Source organism: Dreissena polymorpha, chromosome 14 (assembly GCF_020536995.1).
Source record: "Dreissena polymorpha isolate Duluth1 chromosome 14, UMN_Dpol_1.0, whole genome shotgun sequence".
In the NCBI taxonomy this organism is placed as follows: Eukaryota; Metazoa; Mollusca; class Bivalvia; order Myida; family Dreissenidae; genus Dreissena; species Dreissena polymorpha.
Genome location: NC_068368.1, coordinates 4219949 through 4238184, shown reverse-complemented (window position 1 = coordinate 4238184; position 18236 = coordinate 4219949). Strand labels below are relative to the sequence as shown.

Here is an 18236-nt window from a genome sequence, read left to right as displayed (position 1 = left end):
GCAAACAGAATTCCTAAGCCGCCAAAATAACTCATGTATGAGGCCTTTTTAGGCCACACAAATTAGTCGGTGTTTGTAAATTTCCGTATGCCTTACCTTTGAACACATGTGGAATACGTTGGATTTCTTCAATAGATGGTTTTCATGGGAAAGAATAAACTTCAGGAGGTTGATTAAAGCTGAAACAAGAGAGGTTTGGAATCTGCTATTAATGCTTAAAGAAGAGAAATTAAGAATGTGTGATTAATGCCAATAAAGAGACCTTCCATGTTTTTTAAGGTAAATGTTTTAATAATATATTGCCAAAACATAAACAATCTTACCGAAACGAATCCACATCACCTTGCAAGATCTGGCTAAACTATATATGAAGTCGCTAGATAATCAAACTGCCAGAAATAACATGTACATACAATCAGAATTATATTTTCAATATCAAACTTCACCAATAATGCCAAATGCCACGAATACATACTTAATTCAAGTAAACATCTTTATATAGGATTTACATAAATGGCAGAATAAATTATACAATAACACATTTTATTTGTATGGCCTCATCTTAGCGCAGAAAACACAAGATGCTAATGAATTACTAATTGAGCCTTGCTCTGTGACAAGGGGGTTAAATGCATGTGCGTAAAGTGTCGTCCGAGATAAGCTGGTGCAGCCTGCACAGGCTAATCAGGGAAGACAATTCCCGCTTTTATATTTTCTGTTTAAAGAAAGTGTCATCTTGGTCCTGTGTCATCCTTGAATAGCCTGTGCCGATTGCACATCCTTGAATAGCCTGTGCCGATTGCACAGACTAATCTGCAAACAGACTTTATGCATTTAACCGCCTCATCACAGAGCACAGCTCAATCATTATGGTGTTTTCTGTAATTAGTAAATTACCTGTCCACAGGCTCTTCCATGGGTACTGGAGCCGAACTCTGCACTTCTTCTGATAGCACAGAATTCTGTGACAAATACCCAGACATCGACTGTGAATAAACCACATTCAGGTACAATAAATGTAGTGTTGTTCCAGATAAACTTGTGCAGATTTCACAACATTCTATACATAGATGGTGACGTCACTATGATATTGTCAACTCTGTACTAAGACGCATCACATTTTCCTGGTTTGGGGAATTATGTTTCTTCCAAAGTAGTTCTGCGTAGGAATGAAAATGTTAATAATGAAAGAAAAATCGTTGTTTATTGTGTGTTTAAAACGGAATGTTGTTTAAAGAAATGTTATTTAATTATGTTTAAATGTGATTTTGAATCACTATTAAGACTGATAGCGATTATTAGAAGCTCGATTACCTGACCTACTTTCGCTTTCACTTTTCACTACTAAAAGAAGTGCTACCCACAATTCCTTTCGCGTTAGTACACAAGTCAGTAAGACCGGTGTGTACACAATGGATTGCACACACTAATATTAGACAATACTTAACACATGTGCATTAAGCCTTGTTTTCCAAGACCTTAGCTCACATGCTTTGTATTATTGACCTGTACTTTTTATGATTTATGTCAACAAAGATAGTTGTCACAGAATGCTAAAGCCTGTACAATACCAGTAAATGCTTGAAAATTGATGTCTCTTGTACATGGTGAGTACAAAATATTGGAAATGTTTGAGCCAAATGCTTGAAAAATCAGACTGAAAAACAGACAATAATAATAATGTAGAGTACATACGTATATAATTCTACAGGCATCGTCTTCATCAGGTGACTCATGATAAACTCCACCATCAGATCTGCAATTATACAAGGGGTCTGGCATTATAATATTTGGGCCTTGCATGTGCATAAAAAGTTGTCCCAGATTAGCCTGTGCAGTCCACACAGGCTAATCAGGGACAAAACTTTCCGCCTAAACTTGATGTTTGCTAAGAGGAAACATTCTTGAAACTAAAAATATTATAAAAGCGGAAAGTGTTGTCCCTGATAAGCCTGTGCAAACTACACAGGCTCATCTGGGACGACACTTTACGCACATGCATTAAACCCCACAGAGAATGGCCCAATTATACAATGGCATGTGTATAATGATGTCATAAAAGTGAACTATCGTACAATTGTCATTCTGTTAAGGGTATTCACATATTTAAATAAACTTGACAAGTATATCAGATCAACAAATAGCTTACAAAAAAATTTGATAGCCTGTTTGCCAACACGGAGGCAAGCATAAAAGATTGCGCCATGTGCACGTAACCTTTAAATGATATACAAAGTCCATTTCACATGACAATGAAAACCTATTTTCAATTACATGAATGTCTATGTGTGTGCTCACAAATCAATTTGAAATGAACACATTTATCCCTAGTGGACTCTCCCATCCTTTTTAATTGGATCAATTTATTTACAAAATTAGGGATGTTTAGTATATTTATTTCTATATTAAGAATATTTCTTACGGAAATTAATTTAAGCAAACAGCGCAGAACCTGATGAGACGCCGCATCATGCGGCATCTCATCTGGGTCTACACTGTTTGCCAAGGCCTTTTTTTCTAGACGCAATGGCATACATGGGTTAATGCCATTTGACATAAAAAATCAATGTCAGACAGTATTATGAACCTGGCGCATGGCCAACAATGTAAATCACACTAACTAACTATGGCAAAAGCATGAATAACATTGGAATAAAAAGATAATTAAACACTTTGGATCACATTTAGTATGTTATGAGAGCACACTTCCGAGTACCTAATACTGCGCAAGCTAGGGGCCTAGAAGGTGGTGATGCCTCAAACTTCACTTTCCTGTGTCGCATTGGCTGCAAGTGGAAAATATAACAATAGTCTAGTATATCTGCTGTTGTAACTTTTTAACAAAACATTACAGATAGGATGGGGAGGGGGTAACGTTACACAGCAAAATTGTCATTCAAAACATAACATTAACCACACTGATTTTTTATTGCCAAAATGAGTTTTTATTGCATATTTTTTTTATGTCAAAGTTATTGCTTTTGCGGACACTTTTCATGTAAACTTTACTGCAATGGTTAGCTGTAATTGTTCTTACTAAAAGCTTATCTTGTTTATAAAATCATATGAATGTAAGAAGATTCACATGACATCAAATAAATCTACTACACTTACCAGTCTGTGAAGGGGAACACGGAAGTTCATGTTGATGTCGTGCATCATTGAGTTGGCGTACTGGTCCTCGGCTATACAGGTCATGATGATCAAACATAGGCGAGCATTGTTGTATCGCGTCTCATCTGAAATACAGACAGTCTGCATCAAACACAGAAGAGTAAGTTTGTATCGCGTCTCATCTGAAATACAGACAGTCTGCAGAGATGTTCTCCAGGGAGCAATTTCATGTTAACTTGTGTCATGTTCTGAGAAAACTGGGCATAATTTATGTGCGTAAAGTGTCGTCCCAGATTAGCTTGTGCAGTCCACAAAGGCTAATCAGGGACGACACTTTCCGCTTTTATGGTATTTTTAGTTTCAAGGAAGTCCCTCCTTACCAAAAATCAAGTTTAGGCGGAAAGTGTCGTCCCTGATTAGCCTGTGCGGACTGCACAGGCTAATCTGAGACGACACTTTAAGCACATGCATGTGCACAGATTATTATCACTATTAAACCATTAATATTCATCTGAATGAAATTTGTGTTGTTTTTCGAAAAATGACACTTTCCTGGGCACTTACTCATATAATGCCATACAAAGACCAATTGAGTGGCACATGTAAATATGCAATATACTATATGTCCATTGAGCATTACCATTGCATTTCAAAGAAAGTACACATATTGATCATACAAATCAACAATTATGTGAATGGGTTATGTGTCACAACAAGAGTGCATACTTATATGTATTGGATTCACTACAAATCCCCTATTGACTGTGCCTTACCTTTTGTACCCTGTACCACAATGGAGGTGTACTCCAGGAAAGTAGGTGGCTTACCTTTTGTGTCCTGTATAATAGAGGTGTATTCGAGTATAATAGGTGCCTTACCATGTGTGTCCTGTATGACAATAGAGGTGTTTTCCAGTATAATAGGTGCCTTACCTTTAATGTCCTGTATGACAATAGAGGTGTATTCGAGTATAATAGGTGCCTTACCTTTTGTGTCCTGTATGACAATAGAGGTGTATTCGAGTATAATAGGTGCCTTAACTTTTGTGTCCTGTATGACAATAGAGATGTATTCCAGTATAATAGGTGCCTTACCTTTTGTGTCCTGTATGACAATAGAGGTGTATTCCAGTAAAATAGGTGCTTTAACTTTTGTGTCCTGTATGACAATAGAGGTGTATTCCAGTATAATAGGTGCTTTAACTTTTGTGTCCTGTATGACAATAGAGGTGTATTCCAGTATAATAGGTGCCTTAACTTTTGTGTCCTGTATGACAATAGAGGTGTATTCCAGTATAATAGGTGCCTTAACTTTTGTGTCCTGTATGACAAGGGAGGTGTATTCCAGGAAAGAAGGTGACTTAACTTTTGTGTCCTGTATGACAATGGAGATGTTTTGCAGGAAGGTAAGTGCCTTACCTTTTGTGTCCTGTATGACAATGGAGGTTTACTCCAGGAAACTTGACTCCTTACCTTTTGTGTCCAGTATGACAATAGAGGTGTGTTCCAGTATAATAGGTGCCTTACCTTTTGTGTCCTGTATTACAATAGAGGCGTACTCCACAAAAGTAGGTGCCTTACCTTTTGTGTCCTGTATTACAATGGAGGTGTACTCAAGGTAAGTAGATGCCTAACCGTTTGTGTCCTGTATGATAATGGAGGTGTATTCCAGGAAGGTAAATGCCTTACCTTGTGTGTCCTGTATTACAATGGAAGTGTATACCAGGAAGATAAATGCCTAACCGTTTGTGTCCTGTATGGCAATGGAGGTGTATTCCAGGAAGGTAAATGCCTTACCTTGTGTGCCCTGTATGACAATGGAGGTGTATTCCAGGAAAGTAGGTGTCTTACCTTTTGTGTCCTGTATGACAATGGAGTTGTACTCCAGGAAAGAAGGTGCCTTACCTTTTGTGTCCTGTATGACTATGGAGGTGTATTCCAGGAAGGTAACTAGCAGGTTGGTAGGCAGATGGTCAGGCTCAGGACTGGTCTGTACATCTAGAGAGTGGCCTAGCATACAGCACACATATTTATCATCATATAATATGCAAATCTGCACACTTAAACAGTAATTCACTGTTGGGTTCTTTGTTATTTTTAAAACAAGTGCACCGAGATTCAAAGCCGTATTACCATGGAGTTGATTTCTGGGGATACAGGCATGTCCCATTTCATATCAAACATATACAATCCCGATTGCATGGTGGAGGCAATATAAAAAACAAATGATTATGTTATTTTTCATTTTATTATTATAAATAGTAGTAGTAGTATGAACACAAATGTTGTTGGATTGTTGATGTACAGTTTTGCTTTTCTTTTTTTTTACAGAAAAAAAGATGTGATAGAATGCAATCTCATCACTGATTCCTTGCACATTTTTACCATTTTTATGCATGAACCAATGATCTGATAAATCACCATGAAGACTATATGGAACTGAATGAAAGTATTACTAGTATACATAAGTGTTCATATTCCATCATTTACAGGTATACTTGCTTACCTGAGCTGTCCCCAGTAGGGGGTATGTCAGTTGCAGGGGAAGATGGGGGCGTGGTAGCTATGGATGGAGTGTGGGCCTGCAATAGCGAACATAAATAGAGATAATAGTATCAGCTACCTTTGCAAACGCTTAATATTTCATTTTTGGATGATGACATTTACAGTCTTGGAATGACAGCAAAGAGTGTGTTAGGAACAACTGTATACGTATTTTTTTCTTCATAGGTAACGTTTCTGTGATTATAGCAAAGAATGTGATAATAACAAACAATCATAAAGATTTACATGGTACACTACATTCCGAGTCACATGTTTTACAAGAGTGTTTACTAAACAGATTTCTTTTACAGTACAATGTCCATTTAAAATAAGTTGAAGACTAGAAAGCAGAATTTATTATCCTCAAATGCAACTATGAATATGCAATTTCAAGTACATAAGATTGTTTTTAAATTTTAATTTAAACTATTCACACAAAAAACACTAATTTGTGGTAAGCTTTGTGTTTTGGCTGCTTTTCCTATATTGAAGCACTTTCAAGCTACTCTCTCATGCAAATGCACTTGGAACTCAGTTATGTAAAACACAGGTATTCCTAGGCCTGCTTCTTGAGTTGCATTTTTCTGTACATAAGGCCACAACAAATTGATGATTTGTTCTATGGATTTTTGCTTCCCAAAAATGGAGCGAGCGAGCGAAATAAAAATAAATTTATTTTTATTCTATTTTTTGTTAAATCACAGGCGAAAAAAGCGAAAAATAAAAAACACATTATGTATTGTCAACGTTAATTGATATATTTTGCCAAACAAATGCATGATATCTGCAAAATACCAGTACAAGATCATTTAGAAGTAATAATTGAGTTTAAGCCCTGATCAAATGTTTGTAAAAATAAATAAATACAGTCTCTAATAGCTGTTCTGCTTACTCACACCAGGTAGTGATTACTTAAATTTAACATTGTACATGTAGGTTTCGTTATCAAAGTTATATAAGAAGCCCAGTTTTCTGTCAATGATGGTTTAATAACATGACACAATAAATAATACAATAAATATCAAGCATAAGCAGTGATTTTTCTTCGCGTCATATTTTACAGCATGTGCCTTTTTGATTTGGGATAACGTGCGATAAACCATGAAATTGAGAATATTGAATCATTATTATTATTATTATAGATAACAGTATACCAATTGTTAATAAGTGCATGTTTAACTGCTTTCTAAAATGTATATTATAAAGTGCTAGGGCATTAAACTGCTGTATGATAAACTCAATAAACCAATCGAGTTTATTGAAAAAAATTGACTTATTTTTTTGAAATTTTGGCGAGACTTTTAAAAGAAAAAAAGTTACTTTTTGAGAAACAGCTTTATTACAATTTTCAATTTGGACACAGCCTATACGAGTCTGTAATTTGGGGCAAAAACACTGATACGAAATATCTCGAATTTGTATTAGTTCTTAATATCATAGGTTATGGTATTATACAATACTAAATGCATTACTTTCGTTATTTTAGCACTGTCCTAATGAAAGAAAAATAAGAAATGGGTAGTTAAAGTTTTGTATTTTAATATAAAAAAGTCAATCAAATGCCAGTAAAGTTGTTTAGGTCCAGAAAGTCTCTTCACTTTCTTACTTATGTTAAATTCATGTTTTAGGGGCATAATGTACACCTTGCACTTAGCCATCAACAGTTTGAACTAGTAGATAGGTGGCTCGTACAATTTATATTATACTCGACATTTTTTCGTCCAGTTCAACACTCCTTTGCATGTTAATTTTTTATATTTTAACGTAATCAATACCAACAAGTTTATTTGCAGATGAATGCATACCGGCGACATTTCACATCCTGATGTAGATCCGGTTGAAATTATAAAATAACTCAAATCATCTTTGATGCAATGACTCATTTCCACGGGGGAAAATTAACATTTCCATTTGTGTCTTTTGCCGACATGACAAGACAGACGAACGCTGCCATTTGTTTTAACCATAAACCAATCTAATAACGCAAAGTGTTATAACACTCTAGGCCTACGTCGTAAAATACGTACGCTAAATAAAACTAAATCATTTAATAAATAGGTGCGCAGCAAATTTTTTGCTGCGGGCGCAAAATAAAAATAAAAATATTTTTATTCAGTTTTAAGATTTTTAGGTGCGGCGAATCCATCGAACATTAAATCAATTTGTTGTGGCCTAATGTATTATTGACAAACATCGAAATTGTTTGTAGAAAGCATGTTGTGGAGTTTGCTATACAATGATTTAGTTCTTGGAGACTTACATGAGTTAGAGCTGTGATGAAGTTTCTGTTGAGATGTATAGCCTCATACAAAGCAAGCAGCACGGAATCATTGGCCCTGGAAAACACACAGTTGCTACTTGACACTTAAGATACAAACATTGGCCCTGGAAAACACACAGTTGCTACTTGACACTTAAGATACAAACATTGGCCCTGGAAAACACACAGTTGCTATTTGACACTTAACATACAAACACTGGCCCTGAAAAAATACAGTTGCCAATTGACACTTAAGATGCAAACATTGACCCTGGAAAACACACAGTTGCCACTTGAAACTTAACATACAAATACTGGCCCTGCAAAAAACACAGTTGCCACTTGGCACTTAAAGTACAAACACTGACCCTATGGTTAACACACAGTTGCAACTTGACACTTAGCTAATGAAGCCATCCTAGTGCAATTGTTATTTGATATGCAGGAAGATTTGTTTTTACATAAAATTCATGATTTGATAATTTATATAAGAGGAACACTATATATTGTTTAAAAAGATCATATTAATCAATCCGTTGTATAAGGCAATATGTGATGCTCATTGCCAGTTTTTTTTTGGTACCAGAATAATAATTGGACAATATTTGTAAAGAATACTGGTAGAATGCTAGATATCGAATATTAAACCTCTGGGCATAGCAGTTTCAGAAGAGAAAAAGATCTTAAATTGAAAGAAAAGTGAAAATGGCTATGTGCAAACAGCATAAAACCATAACAGCCTGCAGGTAACTCGCAGTCTGTTCAGGTTTTATGCTGTTTGCTGCTCATTAGTATCTAAAGTTTTAAAATGAAGTCTTAAAAACGTGAATTAAGTAAGAAAGGTCTTATATTAAATATAACTATCTAAGGGACTACAAAGTCAACACACGTATCTAATTGGGAAAGGGTTAAGGAGGAAAAGCCTTTGAATGAAAAATAATGAGTGACACAATGACACATTTTAATTATATTAAGTACTGATATTGTTGTGGTAAACAAATGCATTAAAAAACATACTTAACAGCTGCCATTTCTTTTTCTTCTCCAACAAACATGTTTCCAACCTGAAAAAATACAATTTAAGAGCTTTTAATTAATTACAGGTCAAAATTAATCACACACCTTATCAAATCATTTATCATTAAACAAAATTAATTTATTAATTATATCAATATTGATATAACTCGAACTTTTCATAGTAGTGATGAACATAACTCGACCTTTTCATAGTAGTGATGAACATAACTCGAACTTTTTATAGTAGTGATGAACATCCCGTTCACCCACCCCCCAAACAAAAGTCACATGCAGTAATAAGAATGTTGCAACAATGAACAATTGGGCCTTGGAGCATGACCAGTTTTGACCACTGTGGCACTTTTAAAAGTTCATAGAGAACCACAATACACTATTACATACCAAATTTTCAACCTCTAATGTCCTGGGAAAATGTTTTTAGTAATTTTGCTATATAAGACTATATTACATAATTTGACCCCATTGACCTTGTTAGGACCCCCAAGGATGAAACTAAGTACACGAAAATGTTACATACAACTTATAACTTATCAAAATATTTAAGTTTCAGATATGTATATATTTGCTAACATGTACAGAAAAAAATAATGTTACAGAAATTTTAAGTTGATCTGGAGCATAACTTTTGTAATTGTTTATGCTGGACAATACAAATGACACCTCAATAAACAGTTTATTACTGTAACTCCAAACTTGACAGAATAACCACAGTGAATTTGATTGAAACTACATTTGCATATTTGTTTAATGGTTGTCACTCAAAGTAAATATCTAAGAGAGACAATCCAATTTGATATTGTTTTGTTGCTTAAAGGGAAACAACCAAAATATCCTATTACTTCCCTTTTTATAACAATTTGTGAGTTTTAATACCAACAACATTCAAAATGTGCCAATATAACTATTTTTTCCTTAACAAATGTTCTACAAACAAAAAAAATCACCCATATGTACTAAATTAAAAATAAATAAATTCTGATAATATAAACAGTTTTTCATCACATAAGATTAGATCCATAGGTTCGAAAATATGATGAATGGTGCATCCCACGTCTGTGAGAGACATGCCGGCCTACTTGTTACGACCAGGCATGACACCTTCTGACTTAGAATCTATGTACATCACTTGTGACACAAGATGGTTCTTTACAAATCCTGGCTGCAAGAACACCTCACAAATACATTAACCAGCTGAAACTACAATATGATTAAACTTCACCTAAATTACCAGTGAAAGTAATATGCATATTGATGTAGCATGCTAAATATCGCCAAGTAACTCTGTACATATTTTTACAATACCACAACTTATTGCACAAACCAAACACTGCCAATTGGAAAAAAGGTAAAATAAAACAAATAAATTATGTAAATAAAAAAATATATATAAATACAATACAGATACCAGTATATGTAAATAAACAAATAACATCTTTGAAAAGCAATTATGATACATAAGAATATATAAATGATATAAAACCTAGATGAGGCCAGTTTCTACCCTAAGGGTAAAATGTGAAAAAAACTACAACAATAGGATGAGCATACCAAATATTGAACTTCTGGAACATGCAGTTTAGAGGAATTTGTTGTGCAACTTGTAGTTTAGAGGAATTTGTTGTGCAACTTGTAGTTTAGAGGAATTGGTGTCAAGTTATTATGCTTATAAGAGTTTACATGTAATCTTGAGACCTAAAGGACATGACCACTTTTTACCCCCAGTGACATAATTTGAGAGAACTCTAAACAGAACATCTCATAATTGCATACCAAATAAAACACTGTGGAGTGTGGACCATGTGATATTAATAGTGTTTTTTAGTTATCATGATGTCATAGAAAGTCTCCAACGAACAGCCATAACTTTTGTAACTATTTAACTACCGTTAGGACAATAAATTGCACAAGCACAACCTCAAATCATAAGGAACATTGCACCAAGTTTGAATGTCAAACATTGAAAAGTAAAGGAGAGCCCCTTCAGACAAGGTTGTGTCTATGGACAGACAGACATGTATATACAGTATAGCTATATAAGGAAAAATGCCCTGGCCCTTGGCAGCCATGTTTTTCAAGCAAAAGTAACCATTTTCGAACTCATCCAAGATATCAATAAGACAAATCTTCTGACCATATTTCATGAAGATTGGACAATAAATGTGGCCTCTAGAGTGTTAACAAGGTTTTACAAAAGCCATATATAGCCTTATAAGGAAAAATGCCTTGCCCCCTGGTGGCCATGTTTTTAAAGAAACCAAAACCATTTTCAAACTCATTAAAGATATCATTGGGACAAATCTTCTGACCAAGTTTCATGAAGATCGGAAAATATATGTGGCCTCTAGAGTGTTAACAAGGTTTTACTATAGCCATACATTTGTATACATGGTGATTCCAGTATACCCCAATGATTTCGTTGTAGTGGCGTCATTAATTCTAACTCAATTGCTCTAAGCAAAATATTGTTGACAACAGCATAAATATGATACATACCATATTGGCAAGAGTGGAGAACCAACCAGACTGTGGCTCAGTGCCTCTAGCCTTGTAGTCACTGGCAATATAAAATCACAAACACACAAAAAATACATACATAAGCTCCAAGTATGGGTCATGAACTGTTAAAGTATTCTACCAATCTACAATTGATAATTAGCAAAATTGTGAGCATTTGTATGTGCAATGCTTAGATAAGTGATGAGAATTACAAACTGCATTTTTGTCAACTGCCTTCACTGATTAGAAGCTGCATATTTTTGTATGACACAAAGCTGTCTAAATGACAGCTTTACCACTAGACAAGATACATTGAATCTTCAAGCAAGACCTTGACCTTTAGGTGGTGTGATTGCCTCATGCCTTGTGTACAATGCCTCAAGTTTCATGAAAATCCTCTAAGGTGTACAAGATTTATACATGTAGATCAAACATGTAACTATCTCACCTCCTACCAAAATGACCTAGTCCGATTTGCTTAGAGCAGTCACATGCCCATGGAGCATTTTCCAAACACCCCGAATAATTCTCCTACACCCTGAGTAATGGAATAGTCGGTTGAGCTATAATCTTTACACAGTTGTTTACTGATGGTGAATGGGATATACACCCTCAGTTACTAACAGTGTAACTTGTAATACAAGCACAAACAATTCTAACTTTTGAGTGTGACCTTTGAATTAGCTTGACTCAGGTTTTGCCATCCCTATGAACACACCATTTGGTCCAAGTTTTAAGAAAATACATCATAAGGTGTAAGGAATATGGAGATGCCATAAAAATCGTATGGACAGATTGAAGGACTGACAGAGAGTATTCTAAAACCCACACCTGCTTATAAATATAAAGTCATGGAGATGATGCCAAAAACATTTGTTGTCTCCACTCCATAGACTAACCTACCAAAATCGCTATGACCCCAAAATTGCATATACACAATTAGAAATAAAACAACATTAATAGGGATTTGGAAAAAAAATTCTAGTGACAGATATCAAGGCATTTGGCGTATTTTGATAAAGGCTTTTACAAATACAATCAATAAAATCTTGTGTAAACTGTAAATAATTACAAACAAAATACTATAACAGACACAATTACACAACAAAATAGTATCCATGCATCTAACATTCCTTAAAATTTCACAAAATCTTTCATCTCATTTGCATGGGTTTTAGAGAGGGGAACCAATCAACATGTACCTTCAACCTTGTGATACATCAGCATTAATCCAAGTTAAATAGAGGATATTTGTTGGATTTGGCCGAATTTTCTTATTTTATTCATGATCATAGAAAATATACTTTTTTATATGATAATGAGTGATTAAGAATGGATATCTCGCCAAATCCAACACATTTTCTGTTAATTGTATGCTTACAAATGATTATTTTTGTATTTTTCAGAAATAATGACATTGCACGTCATTTCACAGTATAAAGATAATTTCCACTGTTAATTTTCACTGTTTGAAACAGTGAATTATCATTTTTAATTCACTGCTATTTCTATTTAAACCACCAGAAAGTCAAAAATAAAACTTTGTACTATCCATGATGCAACACAGCCTAGGGTTTAATGTTAACATTAATTTATGATGTAAGGAGATTATTTTACAAACCTGTTGAAGTCTGACAAAGCTATGGACACAACCTGGGCATATCCCTGAAAAAGAAAGCTTTAGTTCAGAAGAACAGAAATATCGTTTAAACCCAAATGTGTACTCGTGTGCAGCTGAACCAGTAAAACGAAGAATTTCCAATTGCAAACTCTTCTTATTTTATATAAAACACTATTGTATACAGTGAACAGTTATGAAAAAATATTAAAAGTTACTAGTCCATGAACATAAAATGTTTAAACAAAAGGATCACATGTAACGATACTCACTGTTAGGGCTAGCTCATCATCCAGTATTGACAGTTTCACAATGTACGGATTTGCTGACTGAAAATCAAAAACCAACATTATATCCTCCATTTGCCTTCACTTATCTCATGGTCTATGTAGCTAAAAAAAAATCTGAGCTGTATTTCAAGAACCATTTTTGAACATGAGTATACCACACCATAAAACAAGATCAAACAAAAAGATGTAGTTAAACAGCATAAGCTGCTTTCAACATTATGATGAGATCTGCATCAATACATCTGTTTACCTCATGTTTCCGATACTGGACGAGAAGTGTGAGCAGCAGTATAGCATCCACTCCCAGGGCTTGCCTCAATACTGGGCTACCCAGGACGGCTATCAGGGACTCATACACACTGTTGATGAGCACATACTCCAGCAGGGTGTTCTGACTAATGTTCTCTGTCACCTGTCCATGAACAAGTGGTTAACCCTTTACCACTTAAAAACGTATTTTGACGTGTTTGTAGTCCCTTAGAAATGTAAATTTAATTAGATTTTTTTCTGACTAGATTCAAGTTTTAAAGGCTTCATTTCCAACCCTTAGATACTGATAAGCAGCAAACAGCATAAAACCTGATCAGACTGCGAGTTACTCATTTATGCTGTTTGAACATAGCCATTTTTAATTTCCCTCTGAGTGGGAAAAGGTTAATAGTGTAATGTGGGATAACCTAGAATGTACAATAAACATTAAGGCAGTAAAAAATAGCAATTCCTTACAGTTGTGTGTCAAAGTGTTTGCAGTAAATGGATTTGATAATGCAGTGCTTTTGATAAGCCCCACACATAAACCATGAAAGATCAACCACAGCATATACTGACAGGTGTCTATTGGTTAGTTTACCAGTATAAGTCTGTCAATCAATGAGAGAAAGAGTGGACCAATCAAGGGTTTGCATTTATTGTGATAAACATGAACATATTGACCTTGAAAGATGACAGGTTTTTTTTTCCACTTTTTGGGAAGATAGCCTATGGCTTTGGAATTGGGAATTTTATCGGCATTTTCATGAAATTGGGAAAATAAATTAATTATCCTTTTTTTCCACACGAAAAGTCCACTGATTAGGGAAATACTAAATTTGATATAACTCTTTAAAATCATTCAAATTAAAAGAAAAAAAATCATATAATACTTTGTTAGATGTAATTGAATTAAAATTGAGATAAAATACACATAAGACTTCTTAAAAAAAAAAAAAAAAAAAGTTTTTTTTTTGTTTTTTTTTTGGAAATTGGGAATTTTTTTGCCACATTTTGGGAAAAAAGCATACTATTTGGGATTGGGAACATAGCCAAATTTCGGCTATAAAATCGGGCCAAAAAAAAACCTGGATGACCTTGACCTTTCACCTCTCAAAATATGAAGCTCCATGAGATACACATGCATGCCAAATTTCAAGTTGCTATCTTCAATATTGCAAAAGTTATGACCATTCTTAACGTTTTGGGACAGACACACACACAGACAGACAGAGAGACCCAAAACAATAAACCCCCGGTCATTCAATACGGGGGCATAAAAATATTGCACAATTTTTTATCAGTCTAATATCTTATAAAATGCAAAATGTGATGCAATTTATGTATGTAAAGTGTTGTCCCAGATCGGCCTGAGCAGGCCACACAGGCTCAAGGGACGAAACCTTCAGCTTTTATAGAATTTTTTGTTTAAAAGAAGTCTCTTCTTAAATACAGTCTAAACAAAAAGTGATCTTCCTGATTAGCCTGTGCAAACTTTGTGCGCTTATCACTTATAGCACGTGACAATACTTTAAACACATGTATATAGTTCCCTTTTCACAGAGCGCGGCCTAAATAAAGACCATACCAGCGGAATATGAAAGTCTTACCGAGACAAGGACCAGCATGAACTTGAGAAGGAGCTGCTTGAGTGCCACTGGGAAGTCCCCACTGAGGATCCTGTTGAAGCTCTCCACTAGGGACTGAAATAGGCATCCAGGGTGATTGAATTAAACAACTAGAGTGTTTGAAATGAACAATCCAGGGGGAGACTTGTAATGACATAACAAATGTTGAGCGCAACAACTTGTCACCAAAATATTAAGTTACAATAATCAGGGCTTCCATAATTGTTATTTATACTTTGTCAAGTCTAGATTATTATTTATTTCAACAATATGAGCTTAAATAACATTCCATACTGATATATTTGCAAACAATTCCCTGATAATATATTTCAGACAAACCCAAAAATCTGTGATATATGCAGATCTGCAAGATTGAGATTTCTATTACTTTTTAATATACACAATTTTTGTCACGTACAATCTTGGAAAGAAAAAGAGTTTTGCACAGTAAACAAAACAATGCATTATTTGCTTGAATTCTGCACAATTGTAGGGATTAACATTAAATAAACTATAAAGCAATAACTAGTGACTATAAATTACAATAATATTATGAAGAGTCCTGAACATGACTGAGGCATCTGAGATATGTTCACATACCTCAGAGCTCCAGATAAGAGTCGTATTTTTGTAATAACGAATTATTTTCAAGTCTGTTACGTATTTATTTTAAAATCTTGTCGTACCATTAAGAATTACAAAATCAAGATACAAATATTATTTTTACATTGGTTCGTATTGATTTTTATTGAGTTCTTTTCGCGTATTAAAGATCTTTTCGGTGCTTATATAAAATGGTTATCAGGTTTGTTTAACAAAGCACATTTTTTCCAATAAAAGCGGCGTGTACAGTCTATCTGTCAAAAAACAATGGCAGCGCCCAGAGAGCTTCCTAAAAAACTGCAAAGCGTGCAAAAACACGCTTTAACATATTGTACACAAAGTGAGCCGAAGTTGAATGTTAAGACAGACATTATAGAAAAGATCTTATATGATGCTGTATGTTCAGTTGCGGAAAACGCGACACGACGGGTCCAAACTTAAACAAAAAACATTGAACGAGTGGAAGGGACAATTCCCGTGGCCAATCGTTGAAAAGATTGAAGGGGAGACCCGTTTTAATTGTGAAATATGTAAAAATTCATCGAAGGCATGCAATCTAAGCACAGTTTGGGCATATGAAGGTATTTGAAAAATAAAATTGTATAATACTGAAAAGACACTGTTGAACTCGTTTAAATTAAGTTGCTAGTATGTTTATTTTTATTTTTTGCATGAAAATAACCATTAATCCATTATTATTTATTTTTAGATCATTTAGAAAAGTTAAGAATTATTTCCTAAACTTAGTAGTAACGTTAAGAATAAAATTTCAGACTTAAGAAATATTTTTGAAAATCTGGTAGTAACGTTAAGAATTTCACAAAACCTTATCTGGAGCTCTGTACCTGGAAAACAGACTCTGCATTATCGAAGCCAATGAGAAGGTTGATAGCATCAAAGGCATTATCCTTGAGGCTCTTTCTGTAGATACCTCGCACCAGGGCACACAGGGTCTGAATCAGAGTTACACATGATCAATCATTTGCAACAGTGTCCGCCAAGCAATCTGGAGATGCTGCTGGGAAAGTAACTCACAATTTTGCCATGGTTTCCAAATCTTGCAAAAAAAATTAAACAAATTTGTTAGAGAACCACCATACAATGTTACATTCCATCTATAAAATCTCAGGGAAATGACAAAATTTTAAAAGTTTTCATAACCAGTATAGTAATATATGGAAAACAATTAACTCAAAAGGTAAGGCCAATTTTGACCCTACTACGAAACAAACTTAGAGACCAGAAAATATACATTTGTCCACCCAAAAAGGATGATGTTTATGATAGTAAAATTTTGATCATAAGCGTCAAAATCAAAAGTAGATAGGAAGTTTTTTCAAGGGGCAATAACTCCCTGAAAAATAAACGGAGCAGAACATCCCGATATTTGCAAGTCTACCCAATAAGGCTAGTGCATATAGTTTAAAAAAAATTGGATAATAACTTCTTCAGATTTTCAATGGAAATTGAAAATTTACTAGAAAATCTCACATGACAACGATGCCCATGTCCCCTACATAATAATGCCGCATATCAAGTTTCATGAATTGGGATCATTGATGTCTAAACACTGGCGAGGAAACAAAAAGACATCAAAATCAAGGGCAACCCCCCCCCCACTACGCCCCCTGTAAAATGGAACCTGGAAGGACCCAATAAGGATGAGCATGTGCCACCTATTTGATCAACTTTGATCAAAGGATCATAAGAGACTACGAGATCTTGCTCAGATACAAAAAGTGTGACAATTTCAAACAAAATTTCCATTCACTTTTTTATTAGTTATTATAGTTAAATAACAGCAGTGCCCAATGTTCATATTGAATGCAAGTTTTCATGCATCTGCATGGTATCCATGTCCTGATAAGAGATTGTAGAAAATATTTATATAGAAAAAAAACATACCCCACATTTAACTTCACAGTAAACTTAATGAAAAAAAGGCATCAGTCTGTGTTTAGAAAATTCAAAAACACATTTATCAATGATATTGAGAATGATTAGATTTTTTTTAAGTTTGTGCCAAGAATGTATAATTGACTGAAATGAAAGATTTTTTTGCACAAAACATCCTGATTTCAGCCAGAAATAATATGGCATGTATGCAGATGTAACAAAACCTAGTTACATAAGACATCTACTCACGTGTACAGCGTTGACAGTTCTCACAGAGTTGTCCTGTTTGATGACTTCCACACACCTCTCAAACATCATGTTGAAGTTATCCTGAAGGTAGAATTGCACACCACTATAAACAAAACCAGTACAAGTCAAAATAAAGCATGATAATCTATGAGAATTGTTTGAGCTCCATAGTTTTGGTTTCAAGTTTAAGTTTCATATTTTGGATTTAACCTAATTTCCCAAAATAATTACCAACTTCTTTTTTGATATCCA

The 18236-nt window shown here is 34.5% G+C and overlaps 1 protein-coding gene across 1 annotated transcript in view; it reads right to left on the bottom strand.

Annotated features, from left to right (window-relative positions):
- LOC127858970 (armadillo-like helical domain-containing protein 3) overlaps positions 1-18236 on the bottom strand; it is a 40077-nt gene that overhangs the window by 16899 nt on the left and 4942 nt on the right. Inside the window, exons 5-20 of the mRNA XM_052396356.1 lie at positions 17985-18065; positions 16685-16792; positions 15219-15311; positions 13610-13771; positions 13342-13398; positions 13073-13116; positions 11449-11509; positions 8935-8981; positions 7918-7993; positions 5620-5695; positions 5019-5123; positions 3115-3239; positions 2717-2786; positions 1696-1756; positions 898-986; positions 97-179 (exon numbers count right to left, since the gene is read on the bottom strand). Of these exons, the coding sequence (XP_052252316.1) occupies positions 97-179; positions 898-986; positions 1696-1756; positions 2717-2786; positions 3115-3239; positions 5019-5123; positions 5620-5695; positions 7918-7993; positions 8935-8981; positions 11449-11509; positions 13073-13116; positions 13342-13398; positions 13610-13771; positions 15219-15311; positions 16685-16792; positions 17985-18065 (1338 nt within the window). The remainder of the gene's footprint in view (positions 1-96; positions 180-897; positions 987-1695; positions 1757-2716; positions 2787-3114; positions 3240-5018; positions 5124-5619; positions 5696-7917; positions 7994-8934; positions 8982-11448; positions 11510-13072; positions 13117-13341; positions 13399-13609; positions 13772-15218; positions 15312-16684; positions 16793-17984; positions 18066-18236) is intronic.